Here is an 18,274-nt window from a genome sequence, read left to right on the forward strand (position 1 = left end):
TACTCCTCACATGTTGCTCTTATTCTCAGGCTATCAGGGAACTCAGAGTGGCAGATATAGCTACAGCAGGTCTGGCTTCCTGGCTCCACCCGTGATGTCTGGAGGACACAGCAATCTGGCGTCCAGAAGCCTTCATCTAAGAGCAAGGAAACTTCTTTTCTAAAACCCCAGATAACGTCCCCTCACACCTCAATAGCTTGAACAGTCATGAGCCCATTCCAGACTCATTCTCTTGGTGCTGGTTAGCTCAGACTTGGGTTGCTACACCAATCATGGTGGCAAAAGAGATGGGATTGCCTTTAAGTCAACTGGACCCATCCCTGGGACCAGGGGTGAGGTTAGCCTTCCTGGAGCAAATTGGCTGGAAGGGTGAGCATTTCTAAATTGAAAACGAGGCTAAGAAATTTACGTTAGCGCTGAGATGCTGTCAGGAAGGAGGAGGAAAGAGCTGATGCTGGTAGCAGGCAATTAACAATGTTCTCTGCACTCAGACTAAGGATTTTAAAACAGTCATTTTCATGTTTGTGCTCCAGCCCCTGGTTGTTAACTTAGAACACCACAGAAATTGTTTATAACATCTTAATTTTTCAAAAGTAGAAAACATTTTTCATAGGGAAAACTAGAGAGAGCAATATCATTCACCATGCAGAATGAACAAATGCCAATATTTTTAAATATTTGCTTTAGGCCCTGGCCAGTTGGCTCAGTGGTAGAGCATCGGCCCAGCATGTGAATGTCCCAGGTTTGATTCCCAGCCAGGGCACACAGGAGAAGCACTCATCTGCTTCTCTGCCATTCCCCCTCTCCTTTCTCTCTATTTCTCTCTTCCTCTCCTGCAGCCAAGGCTCCATTCATTGGAGGTAAGTTGGCCTGGGCGCTAAGGATGGCTCCATGGCCTCCACTTCAGGTGCTAAAGTGACTCCGGTTACAATGGAGGAACGCCCCCTGGTGGGCTTGCCGGGTGGATCCCAGTCAGGCACATGCGGGAGTCTGTCTCTTTGCCTCCCCACTTCTCACTTCAGAAGAATACAAAAAATAATAATAATAATTTAAAAAATAAAATATTTGCTTTAAATCTACTTTTTAGTAAATATTGTGTAAAGTTGAAGTCCTTTTTTGAACTGCTTTCTAAACATAGTCCCCTCTTTCCTTCCCCGGAGAAACAACTATGATTAACGTGGTATTTATTCTTCTAGTTTTTATAGTTTTACTACATTTATAGTAAATTGATATTAATCTACCACATTGTGTTCTGAAACCCTCTTTTTTTCATTCAACAACATGTTTTCAAGATTTATCAATATTGAATCAAGACAGCTACTTCACTTATTTTTAAAAATTGTCATAGTCTGTACCAGAAATATACCACATTTATCAACTCTTCTATTGAACAACCTTCAGATGGTACCAGTAATTTGCAGTTACAGACAGTGCCGCCATAGACATCCTTGTGTACATCTCTGTGTACATGTGAGAGAGCTGCTCTGGGATACCTAGATGCAGAATTTTGGGGTCACCTGCAATGGAAAAGATGCATCTTCTCTTTTACCAGAAAGTACAAATTTCTTTCTAGAATATTCGTTCCCACTCTTGCTAGCTGGATGAGAGTTCCGATCTCCCCACTTCACCACGGCCATGTGTTATTGTCAGACATTTAAATTTTTATTAGATTTTTGAGTAACATGGACTACTGTATTGTTCTTTCAATTTGCATTTCCATAACTCTTATGCAGCTAAGCCACATTTAATTTCTAGCTGTTTTCCATCTGTAGGCTATAAACTACACAGGAGCAATAATCAATGTAATTATATTTCCAGATGCTGAGAAGAACCTCCCACACCCACCTAGGACTCATTTTATTGTCACACTGCCTTAACTGTCACCAATAGGGCTTCTTTTCTTATTGGTGTTGAACACCAGCTCTTAAACACAAATACTCTGGCAAGCTGGGAGAGTCAAGTAATCATATATGATCAGATCATTTTCTTTTGTGAAACTAGGATGAGTTTCGGAGGGATTCAGAAGTGGAGTATGAGGGGTTTCCTAGAGAAAATGCCTGGGAGACAGGCATGTTGGAGGTCACCACACAGTCTGAGGGCAACACATACCCCCAGGCCTGAGGGAAGGAGTTTCCCCAAGCTGAGGAGAAGTCTGTCTGTTGCCCACTGGATCCTGATGGTGTTGGCTCTTCCTCTGCGCCCTCAGACACCTCCTTCATGTACATGATCGCCGGCCTCTGCATGCTGAAGCTCTACCAGACCCGCCACCCAGACATCAACGCCAGCGCCTACGCTGCCTACGCCTCCTTTGCGTTGGTCATCACACTCACCGTCCTCGGAGTGGTGCGTCCCTCCCCACGGCCTTCAGCCTCCCTTTCAAAAAGTACCCTCTTGAGAGGTTTTCTGTTTTTTGCTTGTTTTGGGGAGCTCAGGTGAACAGAATTAAATTAAGCATAATCCTTGGTTCATGACACTGTCATCATTGATCCATTTGTGGCATTTTATTTAGTAATTTAGGTAGTTTTTGTTGTTGTTGTTGTTGTTGTTTTGTTATTTTAAGTGAGAGGAAGGGAGATAGTGAGACAGACTCCTGCATGCACCCTTACTGGGATCCACCCAGCAACCCCTGTCTGCGGCTAATGCTCAAATCAACCAAGCTGTTTTTGGCACTTGAGGCTGATGTGCTCGGACTAAGTGAGCCATCCTCAGCACCCCAGACTGACACTTAAACCAGTTGAGCCATTGGCTGTGGGAGGGGAAGAAGGAAAAGAAGAGAGAGAGAAAAGGGAGAGGGAGGGAGAGAGAAGCAGCTGGACACTTCTCATGTGTGCTCTGACCAGGAATCAAACTGGGACTTCCATACACCCGGCCAGTACTCTATCCACTGAGCCAATTGGCCAAGACCTTTTATTTTTTAGTGAGAGGAGCAGGTATAAGAGAGAAAACTCCTGCATCCACCCCACCAGGATCCACGCAGCAACCCCCATCTGGGGCTGATGCTCAAATCAACCAAGCTATCCTCAGTGCCCAGGGCCAGAGCCACTGGCTGTGAGAGGGGAAGAGAGAGAAAAGGGGAGAGGGGAGAAAGAGAATCAGATGGTTGCTTCTCATGTGTGCCATGACTGGGGATTAAACCCAGGACTTCCACATGCCAGGCCAATACTCTATCTACTTAGCAAACCAGCCAGGGTCTAGGAGCTAGGTAGTTATTTTTATAATGTAATTAGTATCTGTAAAACTACCCCTGAAGGGTTTTAATATAAATCTGGGACCTCACTCATGTGAGAATCAAACAGACATGTATAAGATTGGAAAGACCTACTTAAAAGATTAGAAACCATTTTCTAAATGTGCGTGGACAAGTGTTCATTGTCCACAGTTGTCTGAAGAGCAGTAGCCCCCAACTTTAAACCTATTACCCTTCACCACGGTGTTCAGCTGCCTCACCTGTTTCTTCCCTTTTCTATTTTTATCTGGCCAGGTGGCCATTCATTTTCCCGCCCCGGGTATGGTTGGACCCTATGAGGTCAGAGAAGGGAGAAGAAACAGAAGAGCATGCACAGCTCAGGTTTTGGCTTCTTATGCAGACATGGGAGCTGACTATAGAAAATTCTCTGGGGAAAACCCCGACGACAGTAACTTCCATCTTTACTCCTAGGTGTTTGGAAAAAATGACGTGTGGTTCTGGGTCATCTTCTCCGTGATCCATATACTAGCCTCGCTGGCCCTCAGCACCCAGATCTACTATATGGGTCGTTTCAAGATAGGTAAGTGGCCTATAACCTCTCTACCAACCACACTGAGAACACTTGGTTTTCCCTGATCCTAAACAGAAGTGTTACTGGTCATTGTGAATGTATGCTCTGAACTGTGTTGCGTTTAATAGCATATATTCTCTCCAAAAGCTTCCTCTCGCTCATTGGATTGCAATAAACTGTTAACACTAGTTCTAGTCGCCTGAGAGACGAAGCTCACGATACCTGACAGCAGGGGCATACTCCAGCTCCAAGTCCCAAATCCCTTATCATCACCAAACTTTGAAAGTGCATTTGCAGAATAATATGATTACCATACCACTAGTTCCGCCTAGTTTTACTTTGTAGCATTTAAAAGGATCACTTCTTTAACTGTGATAAATAGTTATCAAGAATGAATTATATATTATTTTCAAATTCTGGGATTAGAACTCTTTGAGACCAGCTCGCCAGTCTTAGAGGTAGGACACCCTCGGACTCCCTCTGACAATGTGAACATTATCACACGTTATTATTATTATTAGAACATTATTACACATTATTAGAAGAGCAGCTTCTGATCTGCTGTTGGTCAGTCATCATACATGGGAGCAGGCCAGTCATCTTGGAGTATTTAACTTTTCCCAGTCATTTTAAGGTCCATAAAGTCAGACTTAAATACCATATTTCCTATGTCAAGAAAAAACATTATATATAAACATAGGCCCACTCCTAATATTTGCAGATCCCAAGGCAAGATTGCAAATAAAAGCTCACATATCATAGGTATAAAAGTTTTAAAGTGACAAAGCAGATTAAAAATAAAACTACTTGGAAAAACAGGAAGGAAGACCAAGCAGACAGGTAAATATAATATGCCTTCGCTATGACCCAGACAGTCCAGGTTTGAATGCAGAAGTTTTAGGCTCCTAGAACATGGCTCTACAGGAAAGTTGGTCTTCAGTCCCTTCCTCTTTTTTCTTCTCCCCTTTGTCTCTGTCCTCATCCTAGCAGCCTCACAGGTATGCATATGGATACCGTTGTTCAACACCCAAATAGCCACTCCTTGGCCCTAGAAGTACCTACTGTCATGGTGCCGTCTGCCCTCAGGAAGACAGACCAGGGACGGGGCTATGCAGACTCCAAGGGCAGGCTCAAGGCCAGCTGGGCAGGGAACTCTGGGGTCCAGGAATTCAGAGTGTGGTCTAGAAGGAAAAGGAGTAGTCCCCTTGCGCTGCAGGCTCCTCACTCAGTGGGGACTGAAGGCCTCTAGAATATAAGACCCTCTTCTCCGGGTCTCAGAGTGACGCTATCTACCTACACAAGTGGCTCATTTAAGAGTAGAAGACTGAATGAAATCTGTTCTTATTTTGGCAGTTTCGGTTCCCTGTTGGCATGGTCAGTAGATTTACCCTGGCATTAGCGTAGCCAGCGCCTCGCCACATCCCCCAAGGAGCATCAGCCGGCTGTGTAGGACAGTTGGTCTGGTGCCCTGGCATTTCCCATCCTCCAGACTCAAAGGGGAACTAAATCATACAAAGTCAACTTTCAAAAGGAAAATTAAGTCGAAGCATTATTGCTCTGGGTTCTCCCAGCGTTGGAAAAGCAAAATTGAATACAGATGCCGTAGTCCACCCCCCGGCCTCGCACCTGTGGGAAATATGTCCCATGTCCCCCATGGATGCCTGACTGCACCATGGATAGTGCCAAACCCAACAGACACTATGTTTTACCCCATACAGACATGTTTATGATAAAGTCTAATCTATAAATTAGGTACAATAAGAGATTAACAGTAACTAATAATAAAATAGAACAATTAAAACAATTACTGTAGTACAAGTTTTGTGAATGTGGTCACTCTCTCAAAATATCTTATTGTACTGTACTCATCGTTTCACTTCAAGAAAGCACTTACGACTTTTCTTTGACATATCCAAATTGCCAGCATCCAATATGCTTGTGCTCTGCGGCCATTATTCAGGAAAGGGTGACTGGAACACAAGCGTCAAGATACCACGACAGTCCATCCAGTAACCAAGACGGCTACTACGTCACTAACGAGCAGGCTGGGTTTACAGCACGGAGATGCTGGGCAAAGGGATGAGTGACGACACACAAGATTTCACCACACTACCCAGACTAGCACGCAATTTAGGACCTATGAGCTGTTCATTTCTGGAATATTTCATTTAGTATTTCCGACCCCAGTTGACCACAGGTAACTGAACCTGTGAAAAGCAAAACCAAGAGTAAGGGTAGGACGACCGTATATGTAATGGCGACCATTTTTATATATTTATACCAACTTTACCCCTTACAGTTTGCAATGCTGACTTAGTTTACCTTTTTAAAAGAAGAAACGTATTATGGCCATGGAATATATCTGTCAGGGTCTCAGGAGAAGAATGAAAGGGATAGCATGGTAACTCTGGGTTCATAGCTGAGAAGCTTTTTCACCCATAAGCCCAAAAGGGCAGACAGGAAGCAGTTACCGAAATGTGGAAAGAGAGCATCGTGGGGAGGAAGCCATTCTCTGAAAGGGGCAAGGACCTTTGGTTGACAGACACCGGGAGGGCCCAGGAAGGTAAACACTCTGAGCTCACTCTCCTGCCTCTGTCCCTCCCTCTCCTGCTGGGGTTTCCCACTGTCCAACTGCACGGAGAGTGGGGAATCCACCAGTGACCATCCAGGCGGTCTCGCAGGCCTGGTGCAGGACAGAGAGATGTTCATGGCGCACAGTTCTGAGGGGGCAGATGGAAGATAATCAGCATCTGGCTTAGCTGAGTATTGTCAATCTCCTTACCCGGGAATCTTCCCCAAGTAGTTACAGATTTACCAGAGTCAAAAAGAAAACTCTCTATTTCATTGTGACAACAATTGCATCTAGACTTAGTTCAAAAGCAGGAAGTTGAGTTAGTGGACAGAGTGGTTCAGTCACCTCTCTGCCCATTTCAAAAGCTCCTGTTCAGTGGTGGGATTCAAACGTACTGCTCACAAAACTTAGGGGATATTTTAAAATCAATATGAAGCCATAAAATATCCCCTAATTTTTGTGAGCAGTATAAGTTAACAACCAGTTCTCTGCCCTAATGACTGCTTTAAGTATAAAAAACAATATACTGAAAGGTAGTTTAATATTTCATGCATTTAATACTTAAATGAGAATAAAAGAGGTACACAAAACTAGATTATAAGAGTTTTAAAATATTAATAAAAAATATTAAATAGCCTGACCTGTGATGGCGCAGTGGATAAAGCGTCGACCTGGAAATGCTGAGGTCGCCGGTTCGAAACCCTGGGCTTGCCTGGTCAAGGCACATATGGGAGTTGATGCTTCCAGCTCCTCCCCCCCCTTCTCTCTCTCTGTCTCTCCTCACTCTCCCTCTCCTCTCTAAAATGAATAAAAATAAAAAAAATAAAAATAAAAATAAATATTAAATAATACTGACAAAAAACAATAAAACTGTTGTTTAAGATATTTCCATATTCTTGATTGGTGTCCTCACTTGCCATTTTTTTCACCTGTGGACGGAACGAACATTATTACGGGCACTTAGAATACATGGTTGCACAGATGAACATTAAAAAAGAGTAAGGAATGTAAATTTGTGATTTCCATCCTGGGCGGCTGCCCAGGCTCCCGCTTTAGAGAGCGCCCTGATTACAATGCCATTTTAACAACCGGTTCTCCAAACTCAGTAAAACGTCAGGTATCAGTCCTCCGGGACCAGTGCTAACCTCTGAATCCCACCACGGATCCCGTTACTTCCTCAGATCGCATGCTCCTTTCTCTGTGGCTCTCAGGCCGCACGTGAGAATAAACATGGACACGGAAAAGGCAGCAGCAGTGAGGCAGAGCTTTCATACGTGGGACAGAAACCCGTAGAACTACTTGCCCGGATCACTGATGTGCTGCCGGAGCCCCCCACCCCCGAAGGGCCGCAGGGAGGGCTCGGAGAGAGGACGGGTTATTCCTAAGCAGTGCACAAAAGCGGACAGAGAGGTCTGGTTCCCTCCTTGACGGATAGTAAACTTCTGAATGTTTGAGACAGGCGGAAAAAAAATCTGCTCTTGATGATGAGCAAACATTACTTTTATAATCAGGAAATAACATTCAAGTGATCCATTTAAGAGAGAAAAATAAAATGGCCGTTAGTTTACCTGTTTGGCTATCTTCTTACAAATCTTTTTTTTTCTTCTTTTTCTTCTCATTTCTTCTCTGCTGTCCACTGATTCAGATGTGTCTGACACAGGTAATGTTCAGCAGCCCTTCACAGGGTTCTAGACTGTTCTTTTAGCAAAGCGACACTCCTGGTTGTCCTGCCAGCCCTGCTCCCTGAACACCTCCTTCCAGGTCGGGCAGTCTCGGCGGGAGGGGGGCAGCGGAAGAGAGGCGCAGAGGCGAGTATCACTCCGACCCCACCCGCCTGCCCACTGCGCGCCCCTTCTGGGCTGTTGCATGGCGGTGCCGGGCCTCCTTCTTCCCCTGTGTATCTCAGAGTCTAGCGGAGGCTGGTTAAATGGACCCCAGGGTAGCATTCCCCACAGAGCTGGGATCCACCCTTGCTGAGTGCTTACCCAGCCTTGTGCGTGACATCTCCAGGGTGGACGGCTCAGAGAAAAACAGCCCCACCTGTGATTCTGACTCTTCATACAACAGTTATAACACACACACTCACTGTGTTTCATACCATCCTTTTGAAGGATTGTGTTTTTTAAAATCTTTCCTATGTATCCCCATTTTAACTAAATGTGATTATTGTTTTAACTAAATTTGTGATTTCAAATGGGATCAGTGATGATTATTGTTTCAGTACAGGTTTAGGTTTTCTGAACGCACTCAGTATCCCTTGGTTTAATTCTTACTGACTTAAAACCACACAGAAAAGGACGCATTAGGACTTTTACAAGCTAAGCGTTCCCTTCCTCTAGAGAGAGCAGATCAGATGTTTTAAGGTGAGCTTGAGGGGCCCCACAACATCTCTGCTCTAAAGGAAACACCACTGGAGTAAATTGTAAACAAGGGAAACTTAGCTGAAGGAGACTGTAGGAGGGTTGGCCGGCCACCCACTTGGTGACTGCTGGTCGCCCATGTGCCTCTTGCAGTATGGCCCGTGGACATGGCACACCCTCCACGAAAGCACGGGTGGTGTCAGTGCTATTTTTTAAAGCAAGAATTTATTGCACACCTATTAAGTGCAAAGCACCCTTTTTATGAGGTGAAGATGACATCATCCTGACCCCAAAAGCTTGGGCCATTAGGGAGCATTTTGTATGATCTCTGACTAAGCTTTCTTACCATGCAATTGTGTCATCAGCAGATCTGGGGATTTTCCGGCGGGCTGCTATGGTGCTCTACACGGACTGCATCCATCAGTGCAGCCGGCCTCTCTATATGGTACGTGCGTGCTCCTGTGTTCCTTGGCCCACTCCTAGGGAGTGGGGAACAGCAGGAGGGGCAGGCTCCGGGCAGTCACTCAGGCTCCCCGAAGCCAGAGGGCCAGATGGTCCAGGGTGGCTGAGTCCAGTCAGAGGGAAGAAGCATGTTGCTTATTCTTCTTGTTCATAAAAGAACAAGCTGGGATAGTCACATTGTTTACATGAAATATTGCTAGTATATAAAGAAATGTGTGTGTGTGTGTACAAAACTAAACAATGATCTTTGCTGTAGGGTGTCCCTATAAATAATCATCCCAAGAGGTAAGATCAGTTCACTTGGGTAAGTGAAAGAGGCACTAGTAATAATTGCACCAGGATGGCAGACATAAACCAGACTGTCCCAAGCAAACTGGGACCTATGACTACTCCAATCATTTTCATTAGGAACTTAACACTTTCCACATTATGCATTTGTTTGATTTTTATACAGTGTTTTTTTACAATGAGCAAGAATGTTTTCAAAACTGTGGTTATTGCTTAACAGTTAAATTCAACTTTTAAAAACTATCCCTATAGTTTTCAGTGTATTATGCATTTCCACACTGAGCAGAGGAATCGGGGCCTTGGTCATAGCTATGTCTTGGCTTGCTGGCCAGTGACCTTGGAAAAGCTAATACCTCCTCTGAGTCACTGCCCCAACCTTTCAGAGAGCGGAACCAGCGATGGTATTTGGACTAAGTAGCTGATAACAGTTTATAGTCAGAAGGATTTTAGGAAAAGGACTGTGGGAAACTTTTAGCCCACTAGAGGCTTAGACAGAAGCTATAGGCACTGAAAATTGAGGGGACTGAGGATAAGGGCTTTTCAATATTTCCTTTCCTCCTTTTCAGGACAGGATGGTGTTGCTTATTGTGGGGAACCTGGTTAACTGGTCCTTGTAAGTAATCTTAGGAAAACACTTTTTTTTCCTCTTTATTAGTGTCTATAACACTGTGGTTTAGCTTTCCTTGGCTGTCATTTTTATAAAGACATCAGAAATTAAGGAGAGCATAGGACTGAGCTAGCCCTAGAGACTTGAAAAAAAGGTATTTTTTTCCTTCAGAGAAAGCTCTTTGCACTAGGAAGTTCTTGTGTACCAATAGTGACCTCTCTTAAAGGATGGGGTTTAATGCACTTTCATTTGTTCAACAAGACAAACATTGAATTGATGGGTAGATTAGTTTAGATAGGTAGGCAGATAGATAGATGATAGATAGATAGATAGATAGATAAAGAGATGATAAATTATGCCCATAATTGCAAAAAATGAAACATAGTTTTAATTTTTTTCTTAGAACTTTCCATAAAGACTACCCAGTAAGCATTTCTCTTAGAGAGAAGGGGGGAGGTGTATATGTAAAAGTCTTTTTCCTATTCATTTTTTCCCTCTAGGTCTCATTCTCCCTACTTTTCTCCCTATTTTTATCATTCCTCCTCTTTTTTTCCCCCCATTACCATCTTGGCCTTTTTCCCCTCAAATAGCCTCAAAATAGAACCGTGTGACAGACATACTTTTCCTAGCTGTAACTATTTTATGCAACTTATCCTCAACTTAAAAATGTGAATGAGAGATATTTTATTAATCCTTTAAAAAGAAGTAAGTTGAGCTGCTTTTGCTAGTGGTTCTTAGTTGATACGCTCCCCTGGGTCAGTGACCTTTGATGGGAAGACGGCTCTCTACTTCTGCTGCCCTTTAAGACAGAAAAGGAATAAAGAAGGAGGCATACGTCCAGGGAAGCCAAACTCTACTCAGGATCCTTTGACTCTTACTGGGGCACCATATCCTTCTGCAAGAAACTCCCCATAATGTTGTCACCCAGGAATTATTACTTCAGGATAAGGATCACTCCTTTACATGAGGAAGAGTCAAGATGAACGAATCTTGGCAGTGGTCACCTGCGGTGCCTTTTTGGACCACCCTTTTAGGGCAGACCCCACAGACCTGGTGACTCTGTAAGACAGGGTAATAAATTTGAGTATTAATTTTAAAACCATAGACAGCTAGCCAAAATTTGATGATGTGTGTCAGGCTAATTATTTTAGACATTCCTACTTCTAGTAATCTAGTCTAATGAATTAATCTTCAATAGGAAAAAAAAAAGCACAATATGTCTGAAGATACTCATTTATTCATTGTGGTGTTCTTATAGTAGTGAAAAACCGAAGGACGAAAGGAAAATTCTTCAGTTCAGTCGAGGGCAGATATGATTCTTTATGGTGCATCCACTTATGGGAACTTTACAATCATTAGAACGGAGTGTTCTGAAAAAGGTCCCCAACCTTTTTTGGGCCACGGACTGGTTTAATGTCAGAAAATATTTTCACAGACCGGCCTTTAGGGTGGGACAGATAAATGTATCACGTGACCAAGACAACCGTCAAGAGTAAGTCTTAGACCGATGTAACAGAGGGAATCTGGTCATTTTTAAAAAATAAAACATTGTGGCCCTGGCCAGTTGGCTCAGTGGTAGAGCATCGGCCTGGCATGCAGGAGTCCCAGGTTCAATTTCCGGCCAGGGCACACAGGAGAAGCACCCATATGCCTCTCCACCCCTCCCCCTCTCCTTCCTCTCTGTCTTTCTCTTCCCCTCCCGCAGCCAAGGCTCCATTGGAGCAAAATTTCCCCGGGTGCTGAGGATGGCTCTGTGGCCTCTGCCTCAAGTGCTAGAATGGCTCTGATTGCGGCAGAGCGATGCCCCAAGATGGGCAGAGCATCGCCCCCCGGTGGGCATGCTGGGTGGATCCCGGTCGGGCGCATGCGGAAGTCTGTCTGACTGCCTCCCCGTTTCCAGCTTCGGAAAAATACAAAAAAATATATATATTGTTCAGACTTAAATATAATATAAATAAAACAGAAATAATGTAAGTTATTTATTCTTTCTCTGTGGACCGGTACCAAATGGCCCACGGACCGCTACCGGTCTGTGACCCGGGGGTTGGGGACCACTGGCTGTAGCTAGTTAAAAAGTACTTGTGCCCTGGCTGGATACTCAGATGGTTAGAGCATTGTCCCAAAATGCAGAGGTTGCCACTTTGATCCCTGATTGGGGCACATATAGGAACAACTAGAAGTTCCTCTCTCTCTCTCTCTCTCTCTCTCTCTCTCTCTCCCCCCCTTTCTCTCTCGCTAAAATCAATAAAAAAAAAATTTTAATTAAGTTACTTGTAATATGTCAGGGTTTTTTTTAATTCCCTTCCTTGCAAAAATGGGAGTAGGAAAGTGAAAAAGTCAAAAAGTTACAAAGCCACCTTCACCACAGCAACGTAATTCCTCCCCACGTGTTCAGCGCCCTCTTCGGACTGATCTACCGGCCCAGGGACTTTGCTTCCTACATGCTGAGCATCTTCATCTGTAACCTGCTGCTCTACCTGGCCTTTTACATCATCATGAAGGTAAGCGAGGCAGCGGGGGGCGCCCGCGCTGGGCTCCGGCTGGCGGGGCAGGCGGCAGCGTGGCAGCCTCCGCTTCTCACCCACAGCTCCGCAGCTCGGAGAAGGTCCTCCCCATCCCGCTCTTCTGCATTGTCGCCACCGCCGTGGTGTGGGCCGCCGCCCTGTATTTTTTCTTCCAGAATCTTAGCAGCTGGGAGGTAAGAGAACGGTTTTCTTTTCCAAGGGGAGGTTCTCTCCCCATCCTGCCTCCCTCTCTCCATGTGCTCGTTGCTGATTATCTTTTTGATATTCTCCAAAACAAAACAAAAGCTTTCTCTAAAAGCTTGAACATTCACACACAAATGCTCAGTGAACCGGCACGTTGTCATCATCGTGAATGTTTCCTATGTGCAGAACTTTGGTCAGTGTATCTTCTCCACCTTTCTCATCAGAATCACCATCCATTAACAAATATCTAGTGCAGGTGTTTATAGATCCATTTCACAGGCTGGTAAGCTGAGGCACAGGACGTCAGTGATATCACCGAGGCACAGAATAAGGACATCACCACTCTCCATCTTCACAGTTAATTTTAGAACATTTTTGTCACTCCAGAAAGAAACTCCCCATCTCTCTTGAACACCTTAGCCCTGGGCAACCACTCATCTCTCTGTTGTCTCTGTAGGTCGGCCCATTCTGGACAGTTCGTATAAGTGAGATCATATACAATGTGGCTTTTTTCCTTCACGTAGCCTAATGGTGCCTAGATTCATCGTGTTGTGTCTACAAGTACTTCAGGTCTTTCAATTGCCAGATCATATTCCATTGTGCGGATACACTACATTTTATCTATTCATTCATAAATTGTTGGATATTTGGGTTGTTTCCACTTTGGGGTTCTTATTAATGATGCTGCTATAAACAATTTATGTGCAAGTTTTTTCTAAATATATGTTTGCTTGGACGCTAACTTTTTGAGTCAGACATCCAGTAGCATTTGTGCAGCTTTCTGGATGCTCAGCTCTAAACAGTTGAGCCGTGGGAAATACCTACCTGCAGGGAACCCCAGCTGAATCCCGGGAGAAGAACCAGGAATGTATCCTGCTGGATTTCTTTGATGGCCATGACATCTGGCACTTCCTGTCTGCCACTGCCCTGTTTTTCTCATTTTTGGTGAGTGTATAATACATTTTTGTTCATTTCTTCTCTCTACATCCTGTACTCTCTTTATTTCTCTCCCCCTCTTCCTTACACCTTCCTTTGTATTTCTCCCTAATTTCCCTCATTGTGATTCAATATGTAGATTGTCTCTTTTTTTTGCGTTGTATCTTTTGGGTAGATATTTATTTTTCTTTTTCTTTATTCTTCAGTATTTTAAGACGCAGAGTGACAAAATGATTTTTCTTAAGCCGCATCATGTTTGGGTTGGATTGGTAATGAGAACTCACATGCCCAGAACCCCCCAGACATCACTTTCCTACCTTCACTAAAATTGCTATAGCGTTCGGTTATTCCCTCTTGTGCTATACCCACCTTCCTCCTTTTCCTCCAACCTCACTGGATATCTTACAGATCATTTACAAATTCCTGCAGTAGCTCAGGATAGCATCCGGGCTTCTGTTGCCTTCTAACCAGTCGCTTCCAAATCTTTCACGTAGTCCCTTTATTTTTTACCCAAACGCCTTCCCGGAAGCCAGGCTTATTATCACAACCTTGGATGATAACTCCTGGTATCCTTTCATATTAATTTTGACTTTCTAAATTAAAAGTCTTTAGTACCTGTCCAGGTTCCCTTGACAAATAACAGGAGTAGGTCTCCAGGACTCCCAACACTGCCCCCTTTCAGTGGTCTGCTCTGGCCTTATCACCTCAAGAGTAGAGCAGGGCTGCCCCCTGGTGGCCAGTTCCAGAAGTGTAATCTGTATAAGAAGAAAGTGGAATGAAGGGTTCCATGTGGAGAGAGTGGTGATGGAGGAATCTAAAAATGGAGGAGGAGGATAAAACTTGTGTATTGCAACACTTTGTGAAATAAGACTTCATTTCCTTTCATTCTTGACCTAAGTGGTCCCTTCTAAACAATGACTTTTCCAGCTACCCTCTCAAAAGTAAATGTTTACAATTCTCTACCCCATACTTATCATGTTCTCTCCATAGTTTAATTTTTATCCTCAGTACATATTGCCATCTAACATACTATACTTGGCACGTACTTCTGTCTACATACTACATATATTTTACTCATGCATTTGCTTCATGTCTGGAGCCTTCTGTCGAATGTAAGCTCCAGGAAAGAAGGGTTTGTTTGCCTCTTCCGTTGCAAGCTACATCTCCAGCACCTGGAATAGCACATGATAGACCCTTGATAAATATTTGAATTAATTAATAAGTGAACTGGCCCTGGCTGGGTGGCTTAGTGGATAGGATAGAGCAGGGGTCGGGAATCTTTTTGGCTGAGAGAGCCATGAATGCCACATATTTTAAAATGTAATTCCGTGAGAGCCATACAATGACTCATGTACATTAAACATTATCCAGTAAAAATTTGGTGTTGTCCCGGAGGACAGCTGTAATTGGCTCCAGCCACCCACAACCATGAACATGAGCGGTAGGAAATGAATAGATTGTAATACATGAGAATGTTTTAAATTTTTAACGTTATTGTTTTTTTTATTAAAGATTTGTCTGCGAGCCAGATGCAGCCATCAAAAGAGCCACATCTGGTTCGCAAGCCAGAGGTTGCCAACCCCTGGGATAGAGTGTCCTCCGGGCATGCTGAGGTCAAAGGTTTAATCCTCAGTCAGGGCACATATGAGAAGCAGTCAGAGAGCGCGCAACTAAATGGAACAACTATGTAGAACAAAGAGTTGAGGCCTCTCTCTCTCTTTCTCTCTCTCCCCTCCCCCTCAAATCAATGGGAAAAAAATTCTTTAATAAGTGAAGCACATGATAGACCCTTGATAAATATTTGAATTAATTAATAAGTGAACTTATTAATCTATCATGTGCCCTGTGTAACTAGGATAAGTGCCTCTTAGGAGCCCGGCACTGTAGAAAGCTGCAGCAGACACGAGAACGAGTAAGGGCATTGTAGTTGCAGTCCGTGTGAGCCTCAGAGAGAAAGTAGGGACTCACTGTGGCTGTGACAGTGCGTTCATTTCATTTCTCTGCCCGTCTCCTGTCAGGTTTTGTTAACCCTGGATGATGACCTGGATGTCGTTCGGAGGGACAAGATCCCTGTCTTCTGAGCCTCCGACATCAGGAGGGGAGAGAGGGAGCGGTCGACCTTGGTGCTGTTTCATGAATAATGCAGGGCCTGCAGCAAAGTAACCACTGCAGAATGCTCCACGCACCCCCTGTGGTCCACTCTGTACACACTCCCACGAAGAGGAGAGGAGCAGGGAAGAGTCAAGCCTGTGAGAAGGGAGGCAGGAGGGAATTCAGCTGTGGACAGAGGCAGACCATGAAGAGTCAAGAAACCTCCATCCCCTTCTGCTCCCCCTTGAACTGGACATGAGCAAACAGCGCATCGAAGTCAACTCACTAGCCCGGGAGTCCACTCAAGCCACCTGGGACTTGCCAGAAATGGCAGAACGTTGCCGCGCTGTTCCCTCTGGCTGCCTCCGTGCCCACGAAGGCAGCAGCTCAGATTCCCACCCAGAAACCTGGGGTGAGCCCCCATTACACCGCTGCAACATCTGCTGCTCGAGACATCTCAGAGCACCAGCTCGCTTCTCCAGGCTCCCGGGATGACACGCTTCCTCAGAGTCTGGTAGAGGGATAGACAGGTGCCCTGCCCAACTGGGAAAGATGTTTCATCAGCACCAGCTAGTCACCTCCTCAAAGGAATGCTGTGTGTTTCCGCCAGGTCCCTGACCTCCGCAGAGGGACTGTGGATGGGGCCTTGTCACACAGTCCTCCTCACAGGCCTCTGGAACCAGGGCTTGGGTGCTCGCCTGCTCCTTGGTGTCTGCATCTCACCGCTGTGTATGGAGCCCAGAACTCAGGCTCTGCCTTCTTGAGAAGGCCCGGTTATGCCACAGACCAGCTCCGAGGTGGAACGGGAGATGAGAGAACTCTTCTAGCAGCAGGAGGAGCAAGAGAAATGACCACCTGTCCTAAGGGACCGGTGACATCAAGCAAACAGGACTCACCCAAGGGACTTGGGCTCCTGGAGCAAATTCAGCCCAGGCGGAAGTACTTCCTCGTGCCTCCCACTCAAACTGCTCCATCCTGGGCCCCCCTCACCTTGGGGGACACAGCACTAGCCCCTCTAGCACTGACCCAGCCCCCTCTCTGTCACTTTATGCAGACCAGGGCCTCCAGACTCTCCCTGGAGTTCTCTAGACATATTTCTCAGGGTGAATGCATTTTACTCTCACTCTCTAGTTGCAAAAAGCACAGACAATTCAGGATTCTTTGGGTTGCCCCTGAATGATTGCGATGATTCTTCTCATCGCCTCCCCAGGAAGATGGTGAAAGCTCAGCGTCCTGCTTCCCTCCACGATGATGTGTGGCAGCTCCGCCCCGAAAGTCCCGTTTGGATCAGGCTTTGTTACCTGAGTGTGATGTAATCAGAAAACACACACACAGATATATTTGCCTGTGAAACTGGGCACGTCTCACCTCTGCTTTCCTGACCATTCATTAGAGAAACGGAGCAGCCGTTCTTTCTTTTAAAAACTGTTATCCTTTCTCTAAAATACCCGCATAATGTTCAAAAACACAATTTGGAAGTTTCAGTAGCAAACTTTCCCTGACTTTTAAGACACAAAGATGCTTTCAATGAATGAAATATTTCATGATTTTTTTCTCCCTAAAATGCCCCCATATTTGCAATTGGTCTTTTGTTACTCTTTATTCCTTAAAAAATTGTTGGGGGCCCGCCCTGGAGAGAAAATCGTTGCCTCACTTACGCAGTCGTGGTATGATCGGATAAGTTAATACTGGTGAAAAGTGTTCTACAAAATAAAAACTCATGTACAAATATTAAAAAAAAAAATTATTGGCTTCCATAGGCCATATGAAGGCCACCTATTAAATGGTTGTGTTGGTCTAACATCTAAAACAAATTTTGAATCTGTTTAACTATGGCTTGAACTAACTCTTTTCTTTTAATGGGCTAACGGTTTCAAATCCAAAAAAATATCCACTAAGGGAAAGTGAACGGAGGCTGCTCAGGTAGCCCTGTGGCCGGCAGTGCACCAGCTGTCAGACACTACCTGCTCCGTGGCTTGCTTGAGAAATCTGTCCCGGACTCGGAGAGGGGCCCTGGAAAGTGGGTGAATGGCGCTCTGTGTTCTTTTTTTTTTTTTTCTGAAGCTGGAAACGGGGAGAGACAGTCAGACAGACTCCCGCATGCGCCCGACCGGGATCCACCCGGCACGCCCACCAGGGGCGACGCTCTGCCCACCAGGGGGCGATGCTCTGCCCCTCCGGGGCGTCGCTATGCCGCGACCAGAGCCACTCTAGCGCCTGGGGCAGAGGCCAAGGAGCCATCCCCAGCGCCCGGTCCATCTTTGCTCCAATGGAGCCTTGGCTGCTGGAGGGGAAGAGAGAGACAGAGAGGAAGGAGGGGGTGGGGGGTGGAGAAGCAAATGGGCGCTTCTCCTGTGTGCCCTGGCCGGGAATTGAACCCGGATCCCCCGCACGCCAGGCCGAGGCTCTACCGCTGAGCCAACCGGCCAGGGCCACTGCTGTGTTCTTGACCAGCTTCTGAAGTTCGTCTTCTGCTATAAACTCACACCTAG

General features: G+C 45.3%; 1 protein-coding gene across 5 annotated transcripts in view; it reads left to right on the top strand.

Annotated features, from left to right (window-relative positions):
- The window catches only part of SIDT1 (SID1 transmembrane family member 1), a 103,857-nt gene extending 86,274 nt beyond the window's left edge, over nucleotides 1-17,583 (top strand). For 2 of the 5 annotated variants that reach the window (XM_066241299.1, XM_066241303.1), the window contains exons 18-26: nucleotides 2,207-2,343; nucleotides 3,659-3,767; nucleotides 7,976-7,990; nucleotides 9,059-9,135; nucleotides 10,007-10,053; nucleotides 12,443-12,548; nucleotides 12,635-12,745; nucleotides 13,587-13,700; nucleotides 15,710-17,583. In XM_066241299.1, coding sequence (XP_066097396.1) covers nucleotides 2,207-2,343; nucleotides 3,659-3,767; nucleotides 7,976-7,990; nucleotides 9,059-9,135; nucleotides 10,007-10,053; nucleotides 12,443-12,548; nucleotides 12,635-12,745; nucleotides 13,587-13,700; nucleotides 15,710-15,772 — 779 coding nt within the window. In that variant the 3' untranslated portion in view covers nucleotides 15,773-17,583. Of the gene's footprint in view, nucleotides 1-2,206; nucleotides 2,344-3,658; nucleotides 3,768-7,975; nucleotides 7,991-9,055; nucleotides 9,136-10,006; nucleotides 10,054-12,442; nucleotides 12,549-12,634; nucleotides 12,746-13,586; nucleotides 13,701-15,709 lie in introns of all 5 variants that reach the window. The other 3 variants (XM_066241301.1, XM_066241302.1, XM_066241300.1) reach the window with 2 other exon arrangements.
- The last annotated feature ends 691 nt before the right edge of the window (nucleotides 17,584-18,274 follow it).

The sequence above is a fragment of the Saccopteryx bilineata genome, chromosome 8 (assembly GCF_036850765.1).
Source record: "Saccopteryx bilineata isolate mSacBil1 chromosome 8, mSacBil1_pri_phased_curated, whole genome shotgun sequence".
In the NCBI taxonomy this organism is placed as follows: domain Eukaryota; kingdom Metazoa; phylum Chordata; class Mammalia; order Chiroptera; family Emballonuridae; genus Saccopteryx; species Saccopteryx bilineata.